Source organism: Oncorhynchus gorbuscha, linkage group LG06 (assembly GCF_021184085.1).
Source record: "Oncorhynchus gorbuscha isolate QuinsamMale2020 ecotype Even-year linkage group LG06, OgorEven_v1.0, whole genome shotgun sequence".
Taxonomy (NCBI): domain Eukaryota; kingdom Metazoa; phylum Chordata; class Actinopteri; order Salmoniformes; family Salmonidae; genus Oncorhynchus; species Oncorhynchus gorbuscha.
Window position 1 is genome coordinate 60,892,511 of NC_060178.1, and position 20,134 is coordinate 60,912,644.

General features: G+C 44.0%; 1 protein-coding gene across 2 annotated transcripts in view; it reads right to left on the minus strand.

Annotated features, from left to right (window-relative positions):
- Nucleotides 1-1,541: 1,541 nt before the first annotated feature.
- Nucleotides 1,542-20,134, minus strand: part of LOC124038182 (tight junction-associated protein 1-like) — a 124,521-nt gene continuing 105,928 nt past the window's right edge. For both annotated transcript variants that reach the window (XM_046353721.1, XM_046353720.1), the window contains exons 8-10: nucleotides 17,675-17,782; nucleotides 17,413-17,496; nucleotides 1,542-5,179 (exon numbers count right to left, since the gene is read on the minus strand). In XM_046353721.1, coding sequence (XP_046209677.1) covers nucleotides 3,680-5,179; nucleotides 17,413-17,496; nucleotides 17,675-17,782 — 1,692 coding nt within the window. In that variant the 3' untranslated portion in view covers nucleotides 1,542-3,679. The remainder of the gene's footprint in view (nucleotides 5,180-17,412; nucleotides 17,497-17,674; nucleotides 17,783-20,134) is intronic.

The following is a 20,134-nucleotide window of genomic DNA, read 5'->3' on the forward strand; positions in this document are numbered from 1 at the left end:
ACTGAAGGGCTTTCACTGTGAGCTGTCAATCTGGGATCAATAAAACAGCAGGACAGTATCCGGCTTCATAACCACGCAATCAAAAAGCCATTAGAAAGGCAAATACATGAATGAAAATGCAGACTTTTGCCTCAATCATCCTTATTATGTACTAAAGCTACAGTTGAAGTCGGAAGTCAGTTTCACAATTCCTGACATTTAATCCTAACAAAAATTCCCTGTCTTAGGTCAGTTAGGATCACCACTTTATTTTAAGAATATGAAATGTCAGAATAATAGTAGAGTGATTTATTTCATCACATTCCCAGTGGGTCAGAAGTTTAAATACACACATAGTATTTGGTAGCATTGCCTTTAAATTGTTTAACTTGGGTCAAACGTTTTGGGTAGCCTTCCACAAGCTTCCCACAATAAGTTGGGTGAATTTTTGCCCATTCCTCCCGACAAAGCTGGTGTAACTGAGTCAGGTTTGTAGGCCTCCTTGTCTCGCATACGCCATTTCAGTTCTGCCCACACATTTTCTATAGGATTGAGGTCAGGGCTTTGTGATGGCCACTCCAATACCTTGACATTGTTGTCCTTGAGCCATTTTGCCACAACCTTGGAAGTATGCTTGGGGTCATTGTCCATTTGGAAGACCCATTTGCGACCAAGCTTCAACTTCCTGACTGATGTCTTGAGCTGTTGCTTCAATATATCCACATAATTTTCCTTCCTCATGATGCCATCTATTTTGTGAAGTGCACCAGTCCCTCCTGCAGCAAAGCACCCACACATCATCATGCTGCCACCCCCATGCTTCACGGTTGGGATGGTGTTCTTCTGCTTGCAAGCATCCCCATTTGTCCTCCAAACATAATGGAGGACAGAGGACATTTCTCCAAAAAGTACAATCTTTGTCCCCAGGTGCAGTTGCAAACCATAGCCTGGCTTTTTTTATGGCGGTTTCAGAGCAGTGGCTTCTTCCTTGCTGAGTGGCCTTTCAGGTTATGTCGATATAGGACTCGTTTTACTGTGGATATAGATACTTTTGTACCGGTTTCCTCCAGCATCTTCACAAGGTCTTTTGCTGTTGTTCTGGGATTGAGTCGCTCTTCTCGCACCAAAGTATGTTCATCTCTAGGAGACAGAACGCGTCTCCTTCCTGAGCGGTATGACGGCTGGTGTTTATACTTGTGTACTATTGTTTGTACAGATGAACCTGGTACCTTCAGGCGTTTGGATATTGCTCCCAAGGTTGAACCAGACTTGGAGGTCTACAATGTTTCCCATGATGTCAAGCAAAGAGGCACTGAGTTTGAAGGTAGGCTTGAAATACATTCACAGATACACCTCCAATTGACTCAAATGTGGTCAACTAGCCTATCAGAAGCTTCTAAAGCCATGACATCATTTTCTGGAATTTTCCAAGCTGTTTAAAGGCACAGTCAACTTAGTGTATGTAAACTTCTGACCCACTGGAATTGTGATACAGTGAATTATAAGTTAAATAATCTGTCTAAACAATTGTTGGAAAAATTACTTGTGTCAAGCACAAAGTGGATGTCCTAACCCACTTACCAAAACTATAGTTTGTTAACAAGAAATTTGTGTAGTGGTTGAAAAACGAGATTTAATGACTCCAACCTGAGTGTATGTAAATTCAGACTTCAACTGTAGGTAGAGAATGTCTGATGCTCAACACATTTTATGGATTACAATTAAGACAAATTCCACATGGCTAAATACAGAACGGTAAGTCAATTGAATATACTGGACCAAATTAAAGTCCAAAAGGAACACACGCACACAATCAAAAATCAATCCATAAAATCAAAAATTACATCCATACAAAAGCATGTAGATGAAAATGGACCTATAGCGAAAATAAACGCCAAATACCGTAAAGCCATGATTACATTCCAGATTAGGTGTATTTAGAAATGGCCAAAGATTAAAACAACTTTGCATTTTTTCAATTGATCTGAACTCTCTCCACCAGAATATCTAGGGGTGGGGACATCTGATAAGCACACTGATTAAATACTTAAAAGGTTGGCTGAACACAGAGGAAAACATATGAAATCATTATCCTCTTCCACAGTTGACGAGTTACTAGTATAACATCCTCTGTGAACCCTCACAACGGAGACTGGGTAGTACACCAACAAATACTTTCCTGATCAGGAAATTGTCAACGGTAAAGAAATAGTAAAAATGTCATCAACCAGCCCTGTCATACCATGCAGACCTTTCGCCTTCGATTACTCCTCGTCACTTTGATATTCTGGAAACATACTATCGTTACTGAATACATTGCTAACAGAAGTGGTACACAATGAGAATTGAAGGCATCTTCAAGGAGAATTACCCCCCCAGGGCCTAGTGAATATTTCCAAAACACATCCACAAAAATACCTTGAAGGTTGTCGTGGTTCTTCTGAAAAACACTGTTCCATGCCATTTAGGTCTTCCTTTGTAAAACCCCATGTAATGTACCAGAGTTAACAATAGAACTATAGGCCTGTTTCTTGAAATGAAAATACAGATGACTAAATCCAATGACAGATCAATAACAGAACAAAAGTGAAAGAGTAGAAATACTTTGACTGTTCTCGACCATTAACGTCATACTATGTCCAGACCTCAGCCATAATAGTTGCATAAAAATCTAAATGTCAAAATCAAAATTATTTGAATGAAGAAGCGATTTGAAGAAATAAAAAAGGTAACAATTACGATAATAGAAAGACAAATCAATGAAAACTAATGTGTTGAGAAAATAAACTTGAGTGAGACCGACAATTTCAGGAATTCATTGAGGGTGACCTTCCTAGTTCTTGTGTAGTTGACCAATTACAGAGAAGAGAGCCCTTAAGAGTGGGTCCTCAACAGACTGCTGCACACTTCAGGTGCTTCAGAGGGGCATCAGAATAGATCTTTTCTGGGAATTGTGGGGTTAGAAACCCCCTCAGACAGAGAGGGATAGGCACTGAGAGTCCGTGTGGGGGTCCGTTCCACCATCCACTCACACCAGACAACAGCATGCGCTTGCAAGTGCTTGCCCTCTTCACCATTCGTCCAGAGATGGAGGTAAAGTTCTCCTGTTATCACATTCCTGCATGACATATCATTTCTCTAGGGGGAAGGGGGGATCCAGGGTAAGAGAGAACCAACCAGGGAGAAGGCAACAACTCCCTCCATCCTGCATATCGCCGAGCATCTCAAGAGACTAGATGAAACGTTGCACCATCTGGGCTGTTCAATGAGAACACACACTGGCTGGATGTTTACACACAGGAAATGACCCTGCATCTCCTGTAGTCGCCATTCTCCTCTCTGCAACAGTTTTGGAGTGTTTGAGAGACAGAAAACTAACCTCATTCAGAAACCCCTGTAGGACCCTTTGTTCTGCTACTGGAGGAGATTGCAGGTTTACAGTGGGAAAGAACAACTGCAAAGTTTACCATTCAACCAGCAGCCAGGCATCGCACATATCTTTTAAAGAACAGTCAGCTCTTGAATGTGGTTACTAGAGAATGTGTGTATTTCCTGACTAAACTCATGAGAGACAGCAGCACGGACAAAGGAAGGACCAACACGAATCATCTCTTTTCTGGTAAGATAAAGAGTCCACAGACCATTGAAGAGTTAGTCTGTCAGATGACCGATGAAATGAGAGCAGTAAAGTCCCCTAGTCTCAGTCCAGCAGGTTACCATGCTCCTGTGCCCGGGTCAGGCTGTCTTTGCGGTGGAGGTGGTGGACTCCCATCCTCTTTGGGCTCTTCAGGGGTCGGCCGGGGGTGGAAGTGGAGGAGTTTGCGGGAAGGGGAGGGGTGTTCTTTGTGTAGTCCTCTAGCCCTGCCAGGACCCGGGGGGCTTTGACGGGGAAGTCCTGCGGCAGGATGTCTCTCTCCTCTGCAGAGCTGCCTACAGACCCAGTCTCGTCCACAAAATCATTCCTATTGGCCTCCGCCGGGCTGGTCTCCACAGTGATGGCCGTTGACACGGTGTCGCCACTGGTGTTGTCTCGGTCGTTGTCCAGTGGGTCCAGGGCCATCAGCAGCTGCTCGCTTTCCTCTGTGGAGAAGTCTGCTCCATAATGCCCCCTCCTGGTGCGGAGGTCAGCCATGCTGCTGGTGTCAGTGTCCAGGCTGGACTCTCGGCTTGCTGTCCAGCTGCGGGTGGAGGACCCCTCCTCCCCGTCCGAGTAGGCCCCCCGTAGTGCCCCCCTGTCGGAACCCCCGCCCACTGGCTTGCCGGTCCGGGTCCTCTCCAGGTCCTTGACCGTCTCGCTGCTGAAGGAGGTGCGGTTGACCAGGGTGCCCTCAGAGGATGGTGCCATCTTCTCCACAAACATGCGCTGCCAGTTGGCCAGCAGGTCCTCCTCGGAGCTACCTGAGCTGGCAAAGGCGCTGGGGGGCTGAGGGGGGCTGCTGAAGGGGCTGGACTGGTTGGAGAGAGGGTCTGCTGTGTCCAGCTGAGTAGGGGTGCGGCAGGGGTCACGCTGCCCCCTTCCCCCTGAGGAGGAGGACGTCCCAGATCGCCAGCCCCCGTCCGACACAGCGGGGCTGTTTGGCACGGTGCGCTGGCGCTCGTTCTCCTCGTCGTTCTGCACCAGGCTGAGGGAGATGGCCTGGCGTGTTGCGTAGGTGCAGTTGGGCAGGGGGCTGTTCTTGGGGATCTTCACCTTGTCGTCCGAGGAGAACTCGATCACCTTGCGGCCGGGATAGAGGGGGTGGGGCGGAGGGGGGGCTGGGTAGGGGTTGAGCTTCTCGAAGGCACCACCCTCTCTACCCTCCTCTCCTGATTGGCCGTCTGCTGACAGGCTGCTCTGGCTCCGACACATGCCGTTCTGCTGGAGGAGCTCCTGGACCTGGCTGCTCTGGGCTGGGGCCCTGCTGCTGTGACCGGGACCCCCATTCTCTCTACCCCCTCCTCCTGCCTGGGGCCCAGTCATGTCCACATGCACAAACACGTCCTCTGCCTGGGGCCGGCCTGCACTGCTGCTGGACTGGGCAGAGTTGAGCACCAGAGGCTCAGGCTTCTCCAGGATGCGGGCAATGACTGAGGTGGGCACCACGTCGGCGGGCGTCAGGCTCATGGTGTCGGAGTCCTGGCCCTGGGCCCCCTGGGAACTCTTATCCGGCAGACTGGCCTTCATGTGCTTGTTCACCATGTCCTGCAGCTCATAGGGCAGCTGGAAGACAAGAGGAGACAAACACAAAACGTGACAGGTTTTGCAGACGGGCAAAGACATCATGTTAGAACGAATTTCTGAACTTTAAAGTACTTAATATTAGATGTAACTTGTAAATAAACCATGTTAATTCATAATGAGAACAACTCCCCCACCCACACTCTCTCCCAATTCCCTCAATTAACTGCAACAACTTTAAAAAGGTCCAATGTAGCCGTTTTTATCTCAATGTCAAATCATTTCTAGGTAACAATTAAGTACCGTACTGTGATTGTTTTAAATTAAAATGGTCAAAAATCATTTTTAAAATAGCTTCTTTGCAAATAGCAATTTCTTAAGCAAGAATTTTGCTAGGACTGTCTGGAAGTTGTCTGAGTGGGGAGGGGAAAACTGAAAACTAGCTGTTATTTGCAGAGAATTTTGGAACTCTTATTGGTCATGTAAATTCCATCCCACCAAAACAGGCTGAAATTCTTGCTGTCTTTTCAAACAGCTCTTACACTAAAAAGAGCATTATCATTTTCACAGTATTATTCCAACCTCAGTGTGGAAATATATATATAAAACATTTAAAAATCTGCATCTCACAAGAGCTGACAAATCTTTCCCGACTTGCTGTGCTTATAAACAGCATGTGATTCCACTTTAAGAGCTCGCAGTGGGAGTATTTAGATTATCATGTCAAATGCATTAAGCTTCGACTTTCCCTAATAACCGAGTGGCAAAGACTTAGCACTCATATCTCTCCCATGCAAGGACTTTGTGCTCCCATCCAAATTAGAAAGTGGCACATCTCAGTGGGATACGAGTGGCGTCACGATTGTCAATTACAGTTCCAGATGATTTCTAAAAGAGCTGACGTGATCCTGTAGTGGATCAGTCTCTGAGTAAGAGCAGTGAATGACACCAACACACGGCTGCCAGGTTAGACATCACGGGGGTGTCTGATGCTTGATATGTGAATGGAAGAGAACAGTGGGATCTATCAGTCAGCGCTGTGAAGGAGACAGTCTCCTGCTGCCTTTCTTCCCTGGCCACCAAATGTCTCCTTGTCCCTGACTCCATGTTCACAGGAACAAAAAGCAGAGAGAACAAGGAAAAAAAAGGCTTACCTCCAATGAGATATTTGAAGGGGGGAAGGGGGGGTGAGAAAGAAAGAAAGTGAGGAGCTGAAGTAAAGAAAAAAAGGCCGGCATCGCATCTAGGGCCCTTCTATCACGGTGATACTGGGTGTGACGAGCCAAGGCTGTGATATTGATAATGGAAAATGGGCAGAGAGAGAATAAGTGATTCCACAGTCCCCGCTCACTGATGCCCTAACGATCCTGGTGAGCAACGATCGGCACGCCCGCCTCCCCCTCATTTCCTCTGGTCAGTGGGGTGGGCCAGGCAGGATCAATACAACTGTATAGGGCTGCCAGGTGACTCCTCTACTGGTCAGAATTGTACACGACATACCCCTGTGACCTATGCCCAATTGTGTATAGCGATCAAACAAGCTGCCAAGAGTCATGGGTCAATGACTCATGATGAGCTTACAAGCAGCTCCTGTATCACATCCATGTGGACACAAAGGTTATATACAGTCGTGGCCAAAAGTTTTGAGAATGACACAAATATTAATTTTCACAAAGTCTGCTGCCTCAGTGTCTTTAGTGTCAGATGTTACTATGGAATACTGAAGTATAATTACAAGCATTTCATAAGTGTCAAAGGCTTTTATTGACAATGACATGAAGATGCGCAGAGTCAATATTTGCTGTGTTTCATTCTTCAGTGAGATACCTTTTTTTTAGCACCATTCTTTCCTATAAAACATTGGTTGTGTTGTTATAAGCACCGCAGACAACCATTGTGATGCAAATCTGCATGGGTCCATTGATGGCCACAGTCATGGTCATTTTACATGCTATTGTACTAACCGCTTACTCACTGCAAATTATAACAATACACATAAACTCAACAATAGAGGAACAGTTTGAGGCAAAGTGGGTATACTATATATGGCATAATGCCTGGGGAGACAAAAGCATAGCTCTCTCAGAACAATCACATGTGCAGCAGTGTGAATTGGTGCTCACAGACAGCCAATCCACTCTAGTGATAAGCTTCAGGACTGGGCTGCTGGGAAACTCCTGCCATGCTGTATAATTGACTTGTGTTTCCTTAGCCAATCTTCAGAATCCATCAAATCTCCCACAGATGGCTGCTGCCTGCCTGATAAGATGATTTGTATACACGGCTACTTTTCCGACCCCCTCCTAGGGAGCAGCTCACTTGGACACAGGATGACTCAATGCTTTCTGCCTGCCAAGCCTGTTTGTCTCTCTGCCCGCCTGCTTGCCTCTCAATGTCCATACTGCCAGATCTTTTGCAAGGAGGACTCTATAACCATGGTTATCCAGGTTTCCCTTTGGTGTACTTTTATCATGCTTCCTCTCGGTCTTACTTTTTCTCTCATAATGGATAAGGACTGTCAAGGGGACATTGCCTTATGGCCAATGCTTTGATTTTCAAAAATATGTCATCTTCAAGACACTTCACTTGTTTGAATTTGCAAAAATAGCTCACTACAGCAATTGGATCTCAGTCTGTAGACCCATTTCAAGAACTACCACTTTCTGCGACTATGTTTTCATCTAGGTCCTGAGTGGCTTAGTTGGTAAGAGGTTGGTGCTGGCAGGGCGAAGATGTTTGAAATGCCAAGATGCTACAAATGTACGCACTCATTGTACCAAACCCCCCACAGCTGATGTCCACGGCCCTGCGAAAATCTAACTAGAGTAATAAATAAAAAATCCACATACAAATCTGCCTGTTTAAAGTAGAGATCTCAGTTTTGCATGGGCTGCGTCTCAATTCACAGCCTCCGCCGATGTCGGCCTGCTCAATCTGCGGTGGAAGGTGGCAGAGCTACAGCAGTGTTTGTCAGACCATGAGACATCCCGAAAATTGGCCATGAAAACATCTGTGGCACCCGAACGGTTGTTTTGCTCTACGACGCCCACAAGACTCGACTGAATATAGCCTGGTAACAGTTTGAAAAATGAATGGCAGTATGGAGGTAGTTTAGTGCATATAAAAAAAGGGGTTAATGTGTAAAACTTTCTTATAATCGCTCAGATATAGGAGACTTAAAAACAAACAACCTTTAGATATTTTTTTGTTGACCATGTATGAATCTGTTATTCAATGTGTTTCTATGGGCTAATAGCAGTAAAGCCTGATTCAATGTTTTAACACACACACCTAAAGGGCTCCTAAAATTCTAAATCAAATAGCTAAATGACTCTTGGTATGACCATCTTAAAACAGCGCGCACCCCCCCCGCGCACCCCCCAGCTTCTTCTAAGTGGAATATACTGTACATAACAAAATCAGTCTCACAAGCTCAGACAAAACAAGGGGGTAAATTGCTAGCTCACTTGTTGAATAAGGGCATGAGTACATGCAATCAGACAGTGTTTGAACTAGCTGCTGAATCTGGATGCATTTGAATACTTGAGAAGTTTAAAGTAGATCATGTGAAATGTGTGTTGAAGTACAAAAGTTGCCTTTGGTGTAGAACCACCAGGTAAGCAAAACGCTCACTCTTTCAACTAATGCTTGACAAATAGAGAATAAAATAGTTCACAAATAAATAAGCTGATCATAAAACAAAGGAATAAAATGAGGTGTGCGAACAGACCTGCAGCTTGTGGCAGATTGTTGGGTCTCCCAGCGGTATTCAATTATGGCAGAACTGCCAAAATTCCTTGCTCCGGCCAAACGCCACGCCCACAGACGTTAGTTTCTTCTCCGCAATTAGTCTGAACCTCCCAGAAGCCAATGGGTTGGGCCACAGCCAAGACACACGTGGGTAAAGCGGCATTTTGAAGATTAGTCTTTGATCCTCTGATTAGTTAGACATGATCTAAATCAGAGATGACGCCCTCATTTTGACATCAACACAAACAACTTCAGCGATGGCAGTCTCAGACTGAAGTATGTAGCGAACAGAGCAGTGTATGAATTCAGGCAAGAATAAAAAATAGCCCTGGCTGGCAGTCACTGGCCTGCAGCGACCACACGGTTGTCACATTGGTAGTAATAGTCCTCTAGAGACCAGAGCATCAGGCATTGAGACGGCACCGTCAATGCATACACTAACTAACTGAAGGTGTTTGAGCAGCAGGTAGCCCTGTGGATCAATGAACGAGGAAAAAAAAAACCTAAGGCGCACATTCAAACACTCATTTACTGAGAGGGATTGGATTGTTAATATCACTAAAATTCACTGAAAAGGGTCGGACTTTGGCACTAAAAATGTGGCGTCTACAAGTGTATTTATTCAGTTGAACAAAAAGTATAAACTGTTACATTTGAAATGTAATTCAAATCTTAACTGCAAATCAAGTGTATCCAGACATAAGCACTAGTTGTTCATTTCTTACTTACTTACTTCTTTCTTAACCAACATGATAGTATTGACAGCAATGTTTAACATGTGTTGACAGCAATGTTTAACATGTGATGCCCAACTTCCAATTAAAAGTATTCTTCACCTCTAGGGCGATTAAGTCCTAGACCACTGTTATACTACCCACAAGTAAGAATACAAGGCCCTCCCTCGTCCATCATTCGGCAAATCGGATCAGTTGGTAGAGCATGGCGCTTGTAACGCCAGGGTAGTGGGTTCGATCCCCGGGACCACCCATACGTAGAATGTATGCACACATGACTGTAAGTCGCTTTGGATAAAAGCGTCTGCTAAATGGCATATATTATTATTATTATTATATTACTCTGTACTCCTGCATCCTGTTTACATTAGAAGCTCAAACAGGAAACACCAGTGACCCGCTCAGGTGAGAAATGGTCACCAGAATCAGAGATTTTGCTACAGGACTGCTTTCTAAGCGCTGATTGGAATATGTTTCGAGACTCTGCCGATAACTTTGACGAACTAACCACCTGCCACCGACTTCATTAGGAAATGAAACGGCGGCGTTGTCCCCACAGTGACTTCCCCAATCAAAAGCCCTGGATTAACACGGAGGTTGGCGCTAATGGACAGGGCTACTGCACACAGGGCTATCGCAGACAACCCTGAGGCTACGGATGAGGACAAGAACAAGAAGTCTGGCTATGACATCCGCAGAGTCATTAAAACAAACAAAAGGACAATATAGGAGGTGAAATCATACTACACACAGGCTCCAATGCCTGCAGCATGTGGCAGGGGCTACAGTCCATTACAGATAAACAAAGGAAGACCAAGCTGCCCAATGACGCTTCTCTACCAGACAAATGCTCTAAGGCTTCATGCCACAATGAGTACCTACCACCCTGTAGCACTCACATCTGTAATCATGAAGTGCTTTGAGAGGCTGGTTATGGCACAAACTCAATCATCCCAGTTTCTTCAAGTTCTTCTGTGTCCAAATCACTAAGGACTTAAAATGGTCCACACACACGCACAGTCGTGAAGGTGCGACAGCGCCTCTTCCCCCTCAGGAGGTCGAAAAGGTTTTGCATGGGTCCCAAAAGGTTAAACAGCTGTACCACAGAACATCTTGACAGGCGACATGACAGCTTAGTATGGCAATAGCACTGCCAGCGATAGCATGGCGCTATAGAGGGTGGTGTGGACAGCCCGGTACATCACTGGGTCCGAGCTCCCTGCCATCCAGGACCTCTATATCAGCCGTTGTGAAAGGAAGGCACGGAACAGCTAAAGACTCCAGCAACCCAAGCCACAGACTATTCTCTCCGCATCCGCACGGCAAGCAGTACCGGTGCATCAAGTCTGACACCAACAGGCTCCTGAACAGCTTGTATCCCCATGCTATAAGACCGCTAAATACATAACTAAATAGCTAACAAAATGGCTACAGAAACTCTATGCACACTCACAGGACCCTAAACACTCACTGACACTTCAACACACAAACACTCACTTCATCATTTGCTCACACACACAACATGCACATACATTTATACTGACTCTACACACACACACACACACACACACACACACACACACACACACACATCATATGCGCTGCTTGCAACTATTTTTTAATCATATCCTGACGCCTAGTCACCTTACCTATACATGTCCACTTTATCACTCCAGTATCCCTGCACATTGTAAATATGGAACACTGACTCTGTACATAGTACGCTTACTTCATGTTCTTATTTCTTGTGTTTTCGTTCTACCTTATGTTATTTTTAGTATTACATTGTTATTAATTACTGCATCGTTGGGTTTAGAGCTTTGCAAAAAAGGCATTTCACTGTACTTGTGCATGTGACATTGAGTACAGTTAAATGCACACTAATGCTATTTTTGTGGATAGTAAGATTAATATAATAGTTCCATAAAAATGTTTACATGCTTTGCAAGAAAAACAAATGGTCTATCATGTAGCATGCTGTTCAGTATGTGTTGACAGTCCTTTCTACCGTGCCATTTTTGAAAGATCTAACGTTAGCCATCGAGAACTACTAAAGTTTTGCTACTTTTCTCAATATTGTTGCCCTGAATTTAGCCGGCGCTATCGACAGATCAAGTGGAAAAAGTCATGGAATACTTTCTGCACACATTCCACGGTCAGTGTGAACCGAAGTGACAAACAAGATGTAGCTACAAAGTTAAATGGTTCCAGTATGCCGTGAAGCGTTCTTCCATGTACAGATGAGGTCGGAAGTTTACATACACCTTGGCCAAACATTTAAACTCAGTTTTTCACAATTCCTGACATTAAATCCTAATAAAAATTCCCTGTTTTAGGTCAGTTAGGATCACCACTTTATTTTAAGAATGTGAAATGTCAGAATAATAGAGTGATTTATTTCAGCTTTTATTTATTTCATCAGAAGGTTACATACACTCAATTAGTATTTGGTAGCATTGCCTTTATATTGTTTAATTTGGGTCAAACATTTCATGTAGCCTTCCACAAGCTTTCAGTCCAAAGCTTCCAAAGTCAAGCTATTGGAGTGTCCATCACAAAGCCCTGACCTCAATCCGAACAACATTTGTTCTTATTCACAATAAGTAGGGTGAATTATGGCCCATTCCTCCTGACAGAGCTGGTGTAACAGTCAGGTTTGTAGGCCTCCTTGCTCGCTCGCACGCACTTTTTCAGGTCTGCCCACAAATTGTCTATGGGATTGAGGTCAGGGCTTTGTGATGGCCACTCCAATACCTTGACTTTGTTGTCCTTAAGCCATTTTGCCACAATTTTGGAAGTATGCTTGGTGTCATGACCCATTTGCGACCAAGCTTTATCTTTGACTGATGTCTTGAGATTTTGCTTCAATATATCCAAATCAAATCAAATTTATTTATATAGCCCTTCGTACATCAGCTGATATCTCAAAGTGCTGTACAGAAACCCAGCCTAAAACCCCAAACAGCAAACAATGCCCTATCTATTTTGTGAAGTGCACTAGTCCATCCTGCAGCAAAGCACCCCCGCATCATGAGATGCTGCCATCCCCATGCTTCACGGTTGGGATGGTGTTCTTAGGCTTGCAAGCCTCCCCCTTTTTCCTCCAAACATAACGATGGTCATTATGGCCAAACAGTTATATTGTTGATTCATCAAACCAGAGGACATTTCTCCAAAAAGTACAATATTTGTCTCCATGTGCAGTTGCAAACCATAGTCTGGCTTTTTTATGGCGGTTTCGGAGCAGTGGCTTCTTCCTTGCTGATCGGTCTTTCAGGTTATGTGGATATAGGACTCGTTTTACTGTGGATATAGATACTTTTGTACCGGTTTCCTCCAGCATCTTCACAAGGTCCTTTTGCTGTTGTTCTGGAATTGATTTGCACTTTTCGCATCAAAGTACATTCATCTCTAGGAGACAGAATGCGTCTCCTTCCTAAGCGGTATGACGGCTGCGTGGTCCCATAGTGTTTATACTTGCATACTGTTTGTACAGATGAATGTGGTACCTTAAGGCATTTGGAAATTGCTCCCAAGGATGAACCAGACTTGTGGAGGTCTACAGTTTTTTTCTGAGGTCTTGGGTGACTTCTTTTGATTTTCCCATGATGTCAAGCAAAGAGGCACTGAGTTTGTAGGCAGGCCTTGAAATACATCCACATGTACACCTCCAATTGACTCAAATGATGTCATTTAGCCTATCAGAAGCTTCTAAAGCCATTACATAATTTCCTGGAATTTTCCAAGCTGATTAAAGGCACAGTCAACTTTGTGTATGTAAACTTCTGACCTACTGGAATTGTGATAGTGAATAAGTGAAATAATCTGTCTGTAAACAATTGTTGGAAAAAGGACATGTGTCATGCACGAAGTGGATGTCCTAACCAACTTGTAAAAACCAGTTTGTAAACAAGAAATTTGTGGAGTGGTTGAAAAACAAGTTTTAATGACTCCAACCTAAGTGTATGTAAACTTCCGAGTCTAGCTACATTGAGAAGTTTCTAATTTTGTCAGAATGTTAAAGCGTACTGTTAGTTAGCTAGCAAATGTTGGCTCGCTAGCTAAAGTCACGTGTATGATCTATGTAGTAATATTATTAGAGAATCAGAAATCCATTTGCATTGCTAGTTATAGCCTAATGTTAGCTAGCTAACATTGAACCCAGTTTGTTAGCTTTAGCTACCTGCAGATTCATACTACAGCTATGACAATGTTTGTATTTGTAATAGTATGAGTTGGGATTATGCCGGTTCATTGTTTAGCCAGCTAGCTACATGTCTAAACAAAAGACTCCACTTCGGCCAGATTATTACATGACCTATCAAATTAGCAAGGTATGTCTGGGGTTGATTACGTCCATCTATTGTATTTCATGAACACATGTCTAGACAACAGTGACCCATCCATTTAGCTAGATGTAGCTGGGGCGTGGTTATAGAATTTCCTTCACATGACCCATCAATTTAGACAAGTGTGTCAGGTAAGCGTTTTCTAACAATTATAAAATATTTTTATCTGGACACTTTCTGTTTTTGATATTGCTATTATGCAAGTAACCACTTCACTGTACCATTTACACCTTTATCCTATGCATGTGACGAATATTTTATTTGATATAGCGTGTATTTACCACATGGCCTCACATGTGAATCCTTAAAGAGATGGGTTTAAGAGGGTGTGAACGATGCTGAATGGGTGTAGACAAATAAGAGCTCTCCAGTAGGTGTACCAAAACATTCAAGGGACATTTTCTCAAAAGTGGGGTTACAAGTTGATCAACTTTCAAAGCAAAATTACTTTCCCATTGTTTCTCAACTACATTGTATGATACTGTCTATTATAATGTAAAAAAAGGCCATTTCAAATTCTGCTACATAAGACCAAATCGAGACGGTCGGTCACATATGAAGTTTGATTACTACTTCTACTACACATACTTTTCAGTTGTTTGCGAATTCACTAAACTCGCACTAAAGGAGGGAGGCTCACTGGGCTGGTGCAAGCACATGCTCTGATCAAATACACAGCTGGAACGCTGATTAAGGTGTATGCATCTCCTAATAATTTGAAAGATTGCTGAGAAAATCAGGTGTTTTAATCAGCGTATGCTTACTTCGATTTTGACCTTACGCCAATTAAGTAGAGTAAGGTCTTTACATGACTATTCCATAATCTGCCTACTGCCATAATCTATGTAATATTGAAATATTAGTGTGCATGTAAACACACAGTAAAACTTGAAACATTTGTTGGTTATGGAAGTGATGCCCAGAGGAGCCTCGTCCTTCATAATCCGTGTTGAACTTCGTAATGGCATTGTTCAAAACAATTGGCACGTAGCGAAAACATTTTCTTTTAATCGAGTCTTAGGGAGTGAAATTAGGGGAGAACAAATAATCAAATGGATTTTACACTTGAGAAAAACATTTAAATTGAAGAGACTTAGTCATAGCACAACACTTTGGTTTCGATGGATTTCTTTAATCATACTGACTTCAAGTCCTTTGTTTGCTGATGTATTGATTACCCAGTAGGCTCTGAACTCTGTAGCTCTTGATCACCAACCAGAAAATCTCACCCAGAGGTGGGAACAGAGAGAGGGGTGCTTCGAGTTTTGCTGACATCATTGCTATCAATAGCAGTTCCAGACTAAGAAAGTCTCGGAAAGTATTCAGAATCCTTCCCTTTTTCCAGATTTTGTTATGTTACAGCCTTACTCTAAAATGGATAGAATAAATGTTTACCTCAATCTAAACAAAATACCACAATGACAAAGCGAAAAACAGTTTAGAAATGAGGATAAATGTGCAAAAATGTATAAAAATACCTTATTTACCTAAGTATTCATGCCCTTTGCTATGAGACTTGAAATTGAGCTCAGGTGCATCCTGTTTCCATTGATCATCCTTGAGATGTTTCTACAACTTGGGAGTCCACCTTTGGTAAATTAAATTAATTGGACATGATTTGGAAAGACACACACCTGTCTATATAAAAGGTCCACAGTCGACAGTCCATGTCAGAGCAAAAATCAAGCGACGAGGTCGAAGGAATTGTCCGTAGAGCTTCGAGACAGGATTGAGTCGAGAAACAGATCTGGGAAACAAACATTTCTGCAGCCTTAAATGTCCCCAAGAACATTGTGGCCTCCATCATTCTTAAATGGAAGAAGTCTGGAACCACCAACTCTTCCTAGAGCTGGCCGCCCAGCCAACCTGCGCAATCAGGGGAGAAGGGCCTTGGTTAGGGTGGTGACCAAGAACCCAATGGTCACTGACTGAGCTCTCGAGTTCCTCTGTGGAGATGGGAGAACCTTCCAAATGGACAACCATCTCTGCAGCACTCCACCAATCAGGCCTTTATGGTAGAGTGGCCAGACGGAAGCCACCCCTCAGTAAAAGGCACATGACAGCCTACTTGGAGTTTGCCAAAAGGCACCTAAAGGTCTCTCAGACCATGAGAATTCACTCATCTGATGAAACCAAGATTGAACTCTTTGGCCTGAATGCCAAGCGTCACATCTGGAGGAAACCTGGCACCATCCCTACGGTGAAGCATGGTGGTGGCAGCATCGTGCTGTGGGGATGTTTTTCAGCGGCATGGACTGGGACACTAGTCAGGATCGAGAAAAAAATATTTTTTTATTGAACCTTTATTTAACTACGCAAGTCGGTTAAGAACAAATTATTATTTACAATGACGGCCTATCCCGGCCAAACCCTAATTATGCTGGGCCAATTGTGCGCCGCCCTATGGGACTCCCAATCACGGCCAGTTGTGATACAGCCTGGAATCAGATCGGGGTCTATAGTGACGCCTCTAGCACTGAGATTCAGTGCCTTAGACCTTCGATAGCCCAAGATTAACAGAGCAAAGTACAGAGAGATCCTTGATGAAAACCTGCTGCAGAGCGCTCAGAACCTCAGACTGGGGAGAAGGTTCACCTTCCAACAGGACAACGTCCCTAAGCACACAGCCAAGACAACGCAGGAGTGGCTTCGGGACAAGTCTCTGAATGTCCTAGTGGCCCAGCCAGAGCCCGGACTTGAACCCGATCAAACTTCTCTGGAGAGACCTGAAAATAGCTGTTCAGTGAAACTCCCCATCCAACCTGACAGGGCTTAAGAGGATCTGCAGAGAAATATGGGAGAAACTCTCCAAATACAGGTCTGCCAACCTTGTAGCGTCATACCCAAGAAGACTCGAGGCTGTAATCACTGCCAAAGGTGCGTCAACAAAGTACTGAGTAAAGGGTCTGAATAATTATGTAAATGTTTATTTTGAATACATTTGCAAATTTGTTGCTTTTTTATTATGGGGTATTGTGTGTAGAATGATCCGAGAAAAATGTTTGTTTAAAAAAAAAATCAATTTTAGAGTAAGGCTGTAATGTAACAAAATGTGGAAAAAGTCTATATGTCTGAATACTTTCCAAATGCACTGTATTGTACACACATGGGCAATCAATGCTATGATGTACAACACTCAAACACACACACACAAGCTGTGATAAAGTGGGCAGGCAAACCTCAGCTTAAAAAAAAAATCCTCTTTCGATTCTCTGATTTTCTCTTTGGACGCCAGGGTCAGACAACACATGAAGAGCTCCGCAGCCTTTTTTAAAAATCACCCAGGCGACCGCTCTCCCCATTTCTCCCCTCTCCCACATCCAAGAGTGTCACTACGGAGTGCAAAACACATTCAAGCTCCAACAATGCCACTGTGACAAGTGGAATACGTTTTATATACAAGCCTCAATCATTTCCACTAAACGATCAGAGCTGTACTTACATCTGCAAACTTGTGGTTTCTGAAATGGGACTTATTGCACTTCAACAGCTGCACGGCCAAATTGCAATCTTGCCGATAGCGCTCCTGTCAGGGAGAAGAATCAACAAGGCCATTTCTCACACAACACTCACACTTTATCCACAGAACAGTGTGGTTGATCTGCTCAATGTCGTAATCTTGCCACACACTGTGGTCCTACATTATACACAACTTAATATCTGGTATGTGATTTCTCAAAGAGGGACAGTGAGATAACACCCACGTTCAACTCCTCTAGCTTGTCGATGGTGTTCTTGGCGTCCAGGAGTTTGTTGGTGAGCTCCACTATCTCCTGGTCCATTGTCTTCTTGTCCCGCTCCACTTTACGGAGCTGCAGAAAGAGAATAGGGAGGGGAGAATAATGTTAGTGGTGCACTAGCTGCTGGACTCTCTCTGAGTAAGTACACCAGAGGCGGCTGGTGGGAGGAGCTATAGGAGGACGGCCTCATTGTAATGGAATAAATGGAACGGTATCAAAACAGACCAAACGCATGGGAACCACATGCTTGATTTGATTCCATTCCGGCCATTACAATGACGCCGTCCTTTTATGGCTCCTCCCACCGGCCTCCTCTGAAGTACACAAGGAGTGATTTCCTCATTGATTAAAGTTAAAGCATGTCTCCTCCTTCATCCTCTCCGCTAGCTGACACAGCAGCACAGAGATGGAGGCTGCTGCTTTTGTTCTCCACTCAGCTCAGCAGTGTGGTTAGAGAACAAAAAACACAGGCGCAGGACGTGTCCTATATAAACAGATCGATAGCACATTATGAAGTAACACAGTGTGAACTCAAATGACTCTGGGTCTGAGTCTGTGCCGAGTCCCCCTAATATGTAGTTACTCCCTCTCCTACTCACCCATGCAATATGTTAGGGGGAAAACGACCGATAACTTCAAGAAAACACCTGGGAAGGTGACATGTCAATTGTATTTTTTAGAGGGCTAGTGAATCGCTTCAGTTATCATACAGTTAGGTGAGTGATTGGTAGATTACGCAAGGGCCATGACAGGCAACAATTGATCGAATACTCTGTAGCTTCAAATCAGGATTGAAGGGATTCTCTAATATAAAAAGATGTCTCTGATTTCAGAGGTACCACAGGAATAGCCTGTGGTCCTGAGTAGCTGTAGTGACTATCCTTTAAGTAAGATTTAGCCTACAAATTGTGCTTGGTACAGTAGGGACCTCACACTATATGTGCAATACACCTGTCAAGTTGAGTTAACAGAAGAAGATTTCCCCATTTCAAATTGGAAGAACAAACCGCCGGTTTTCTCTGGGCTTCTGAACATTCTCTCGCAGCAAATGATCCCCAAGCTGGAGGACTTCCAAACCAATTAAGAGTGCGGATCCAGATTCTGTGACCCCTGCGTGTGTAGTGCGTTTGTGCTTGTAAGTGAGAGCAGGTCCAGATTGTACAAGAATTTGGAATACATTAATATTCTCCACAGGTTCATTAGAGCCTCCAGCGAGCCCACTGCGAGTGGCTTGGACCTGCACCGACACCCTGTAAACCCACCAGCCGAGCGCCACCCTGATAAGGCTTGCTGTTCTGTTCGGGGGGCACTACCTGCAGCTTATATCTGACATATTGTACATTTACTGGATGTTAACTGAAGCCGGCACGGAGCTCTGTCCGGTTGTATCACATCCAAATCCTCACCAAGGGACAGGGTATAGTCACTAACATTAAATCACACCTGCTTGAAGAGAGGATAGAGAATCAGTGAGAAAGGGAGTTACTGTGAGACATTTACACAGAATGAGACCCAGACTGTAGCTCCTTCTCCATTGCTTGCCATGTCAAAAATGAACCAATTATCTGTACGGTATATTCTCAACTGGAGAGTCTGAGGAGAAAAATAAATAAAAGCACACAGAAAGAAGCCAGTCAGCGCCTCATTGTGATGCAGAGACGCAGCTCAACTGGGCAAAGACACGGCCATAAAACACCTTAGTGATCTCTACTACAACACTTGTGCAGCAGCGCATAACAAGCCTACGGTAACTCAAAAAGGGGATATATAGAGAGGTGGGGGACTTGAGACTAGAAAAGTAAAGTTTCAACCACTAGGCACACCTAGAGAAACACATTATTTCCCCCCAACCTCAACCCCCATAGCAGCGCTACAGACAGGATGATCTACTGCGGGACATCTAGAGCAGTTTGCAAGGACAAGACAGGAGGATGGAGAGACTTCTTATTCAGAAACAACAAGCAGAGCAGTAATGAAAATGACAACAGTAATAAATGATCAGAGGGGGGTGATGGGGGAGGTAGTCGGGAGAGAAAAATAATGATAACGCAACTGCGTAGACCCAGGTTTGACTGATTGCAGCCTGATGATGAGACAGCCCGTCACGAATCGGCAGCATGAGGAGAGAGAGGAAGAGAATGAGAGAAAGACAGAAAAAAAAACAAGACAGACTGCTGGTGAGAACGAAGACAACAAGACAGAACATTTTGGTCTCTTCTTTTACACGAGATCGCCAGTGCTTCATCGCCTAATAAGGTTTCTGATTGCAAACTCCTCTACCGCAACACGTCAGAATTAGTTGAAATAAGGCATGCAATTTAGGGCCTCAACTGTTCGACAGTGGTCCGTTCACTAGCCTATTCCCAAACACACTATCAATAGACCTCTAAAAAGAACTGCGAAATATCATCAATTCAGGCTCCA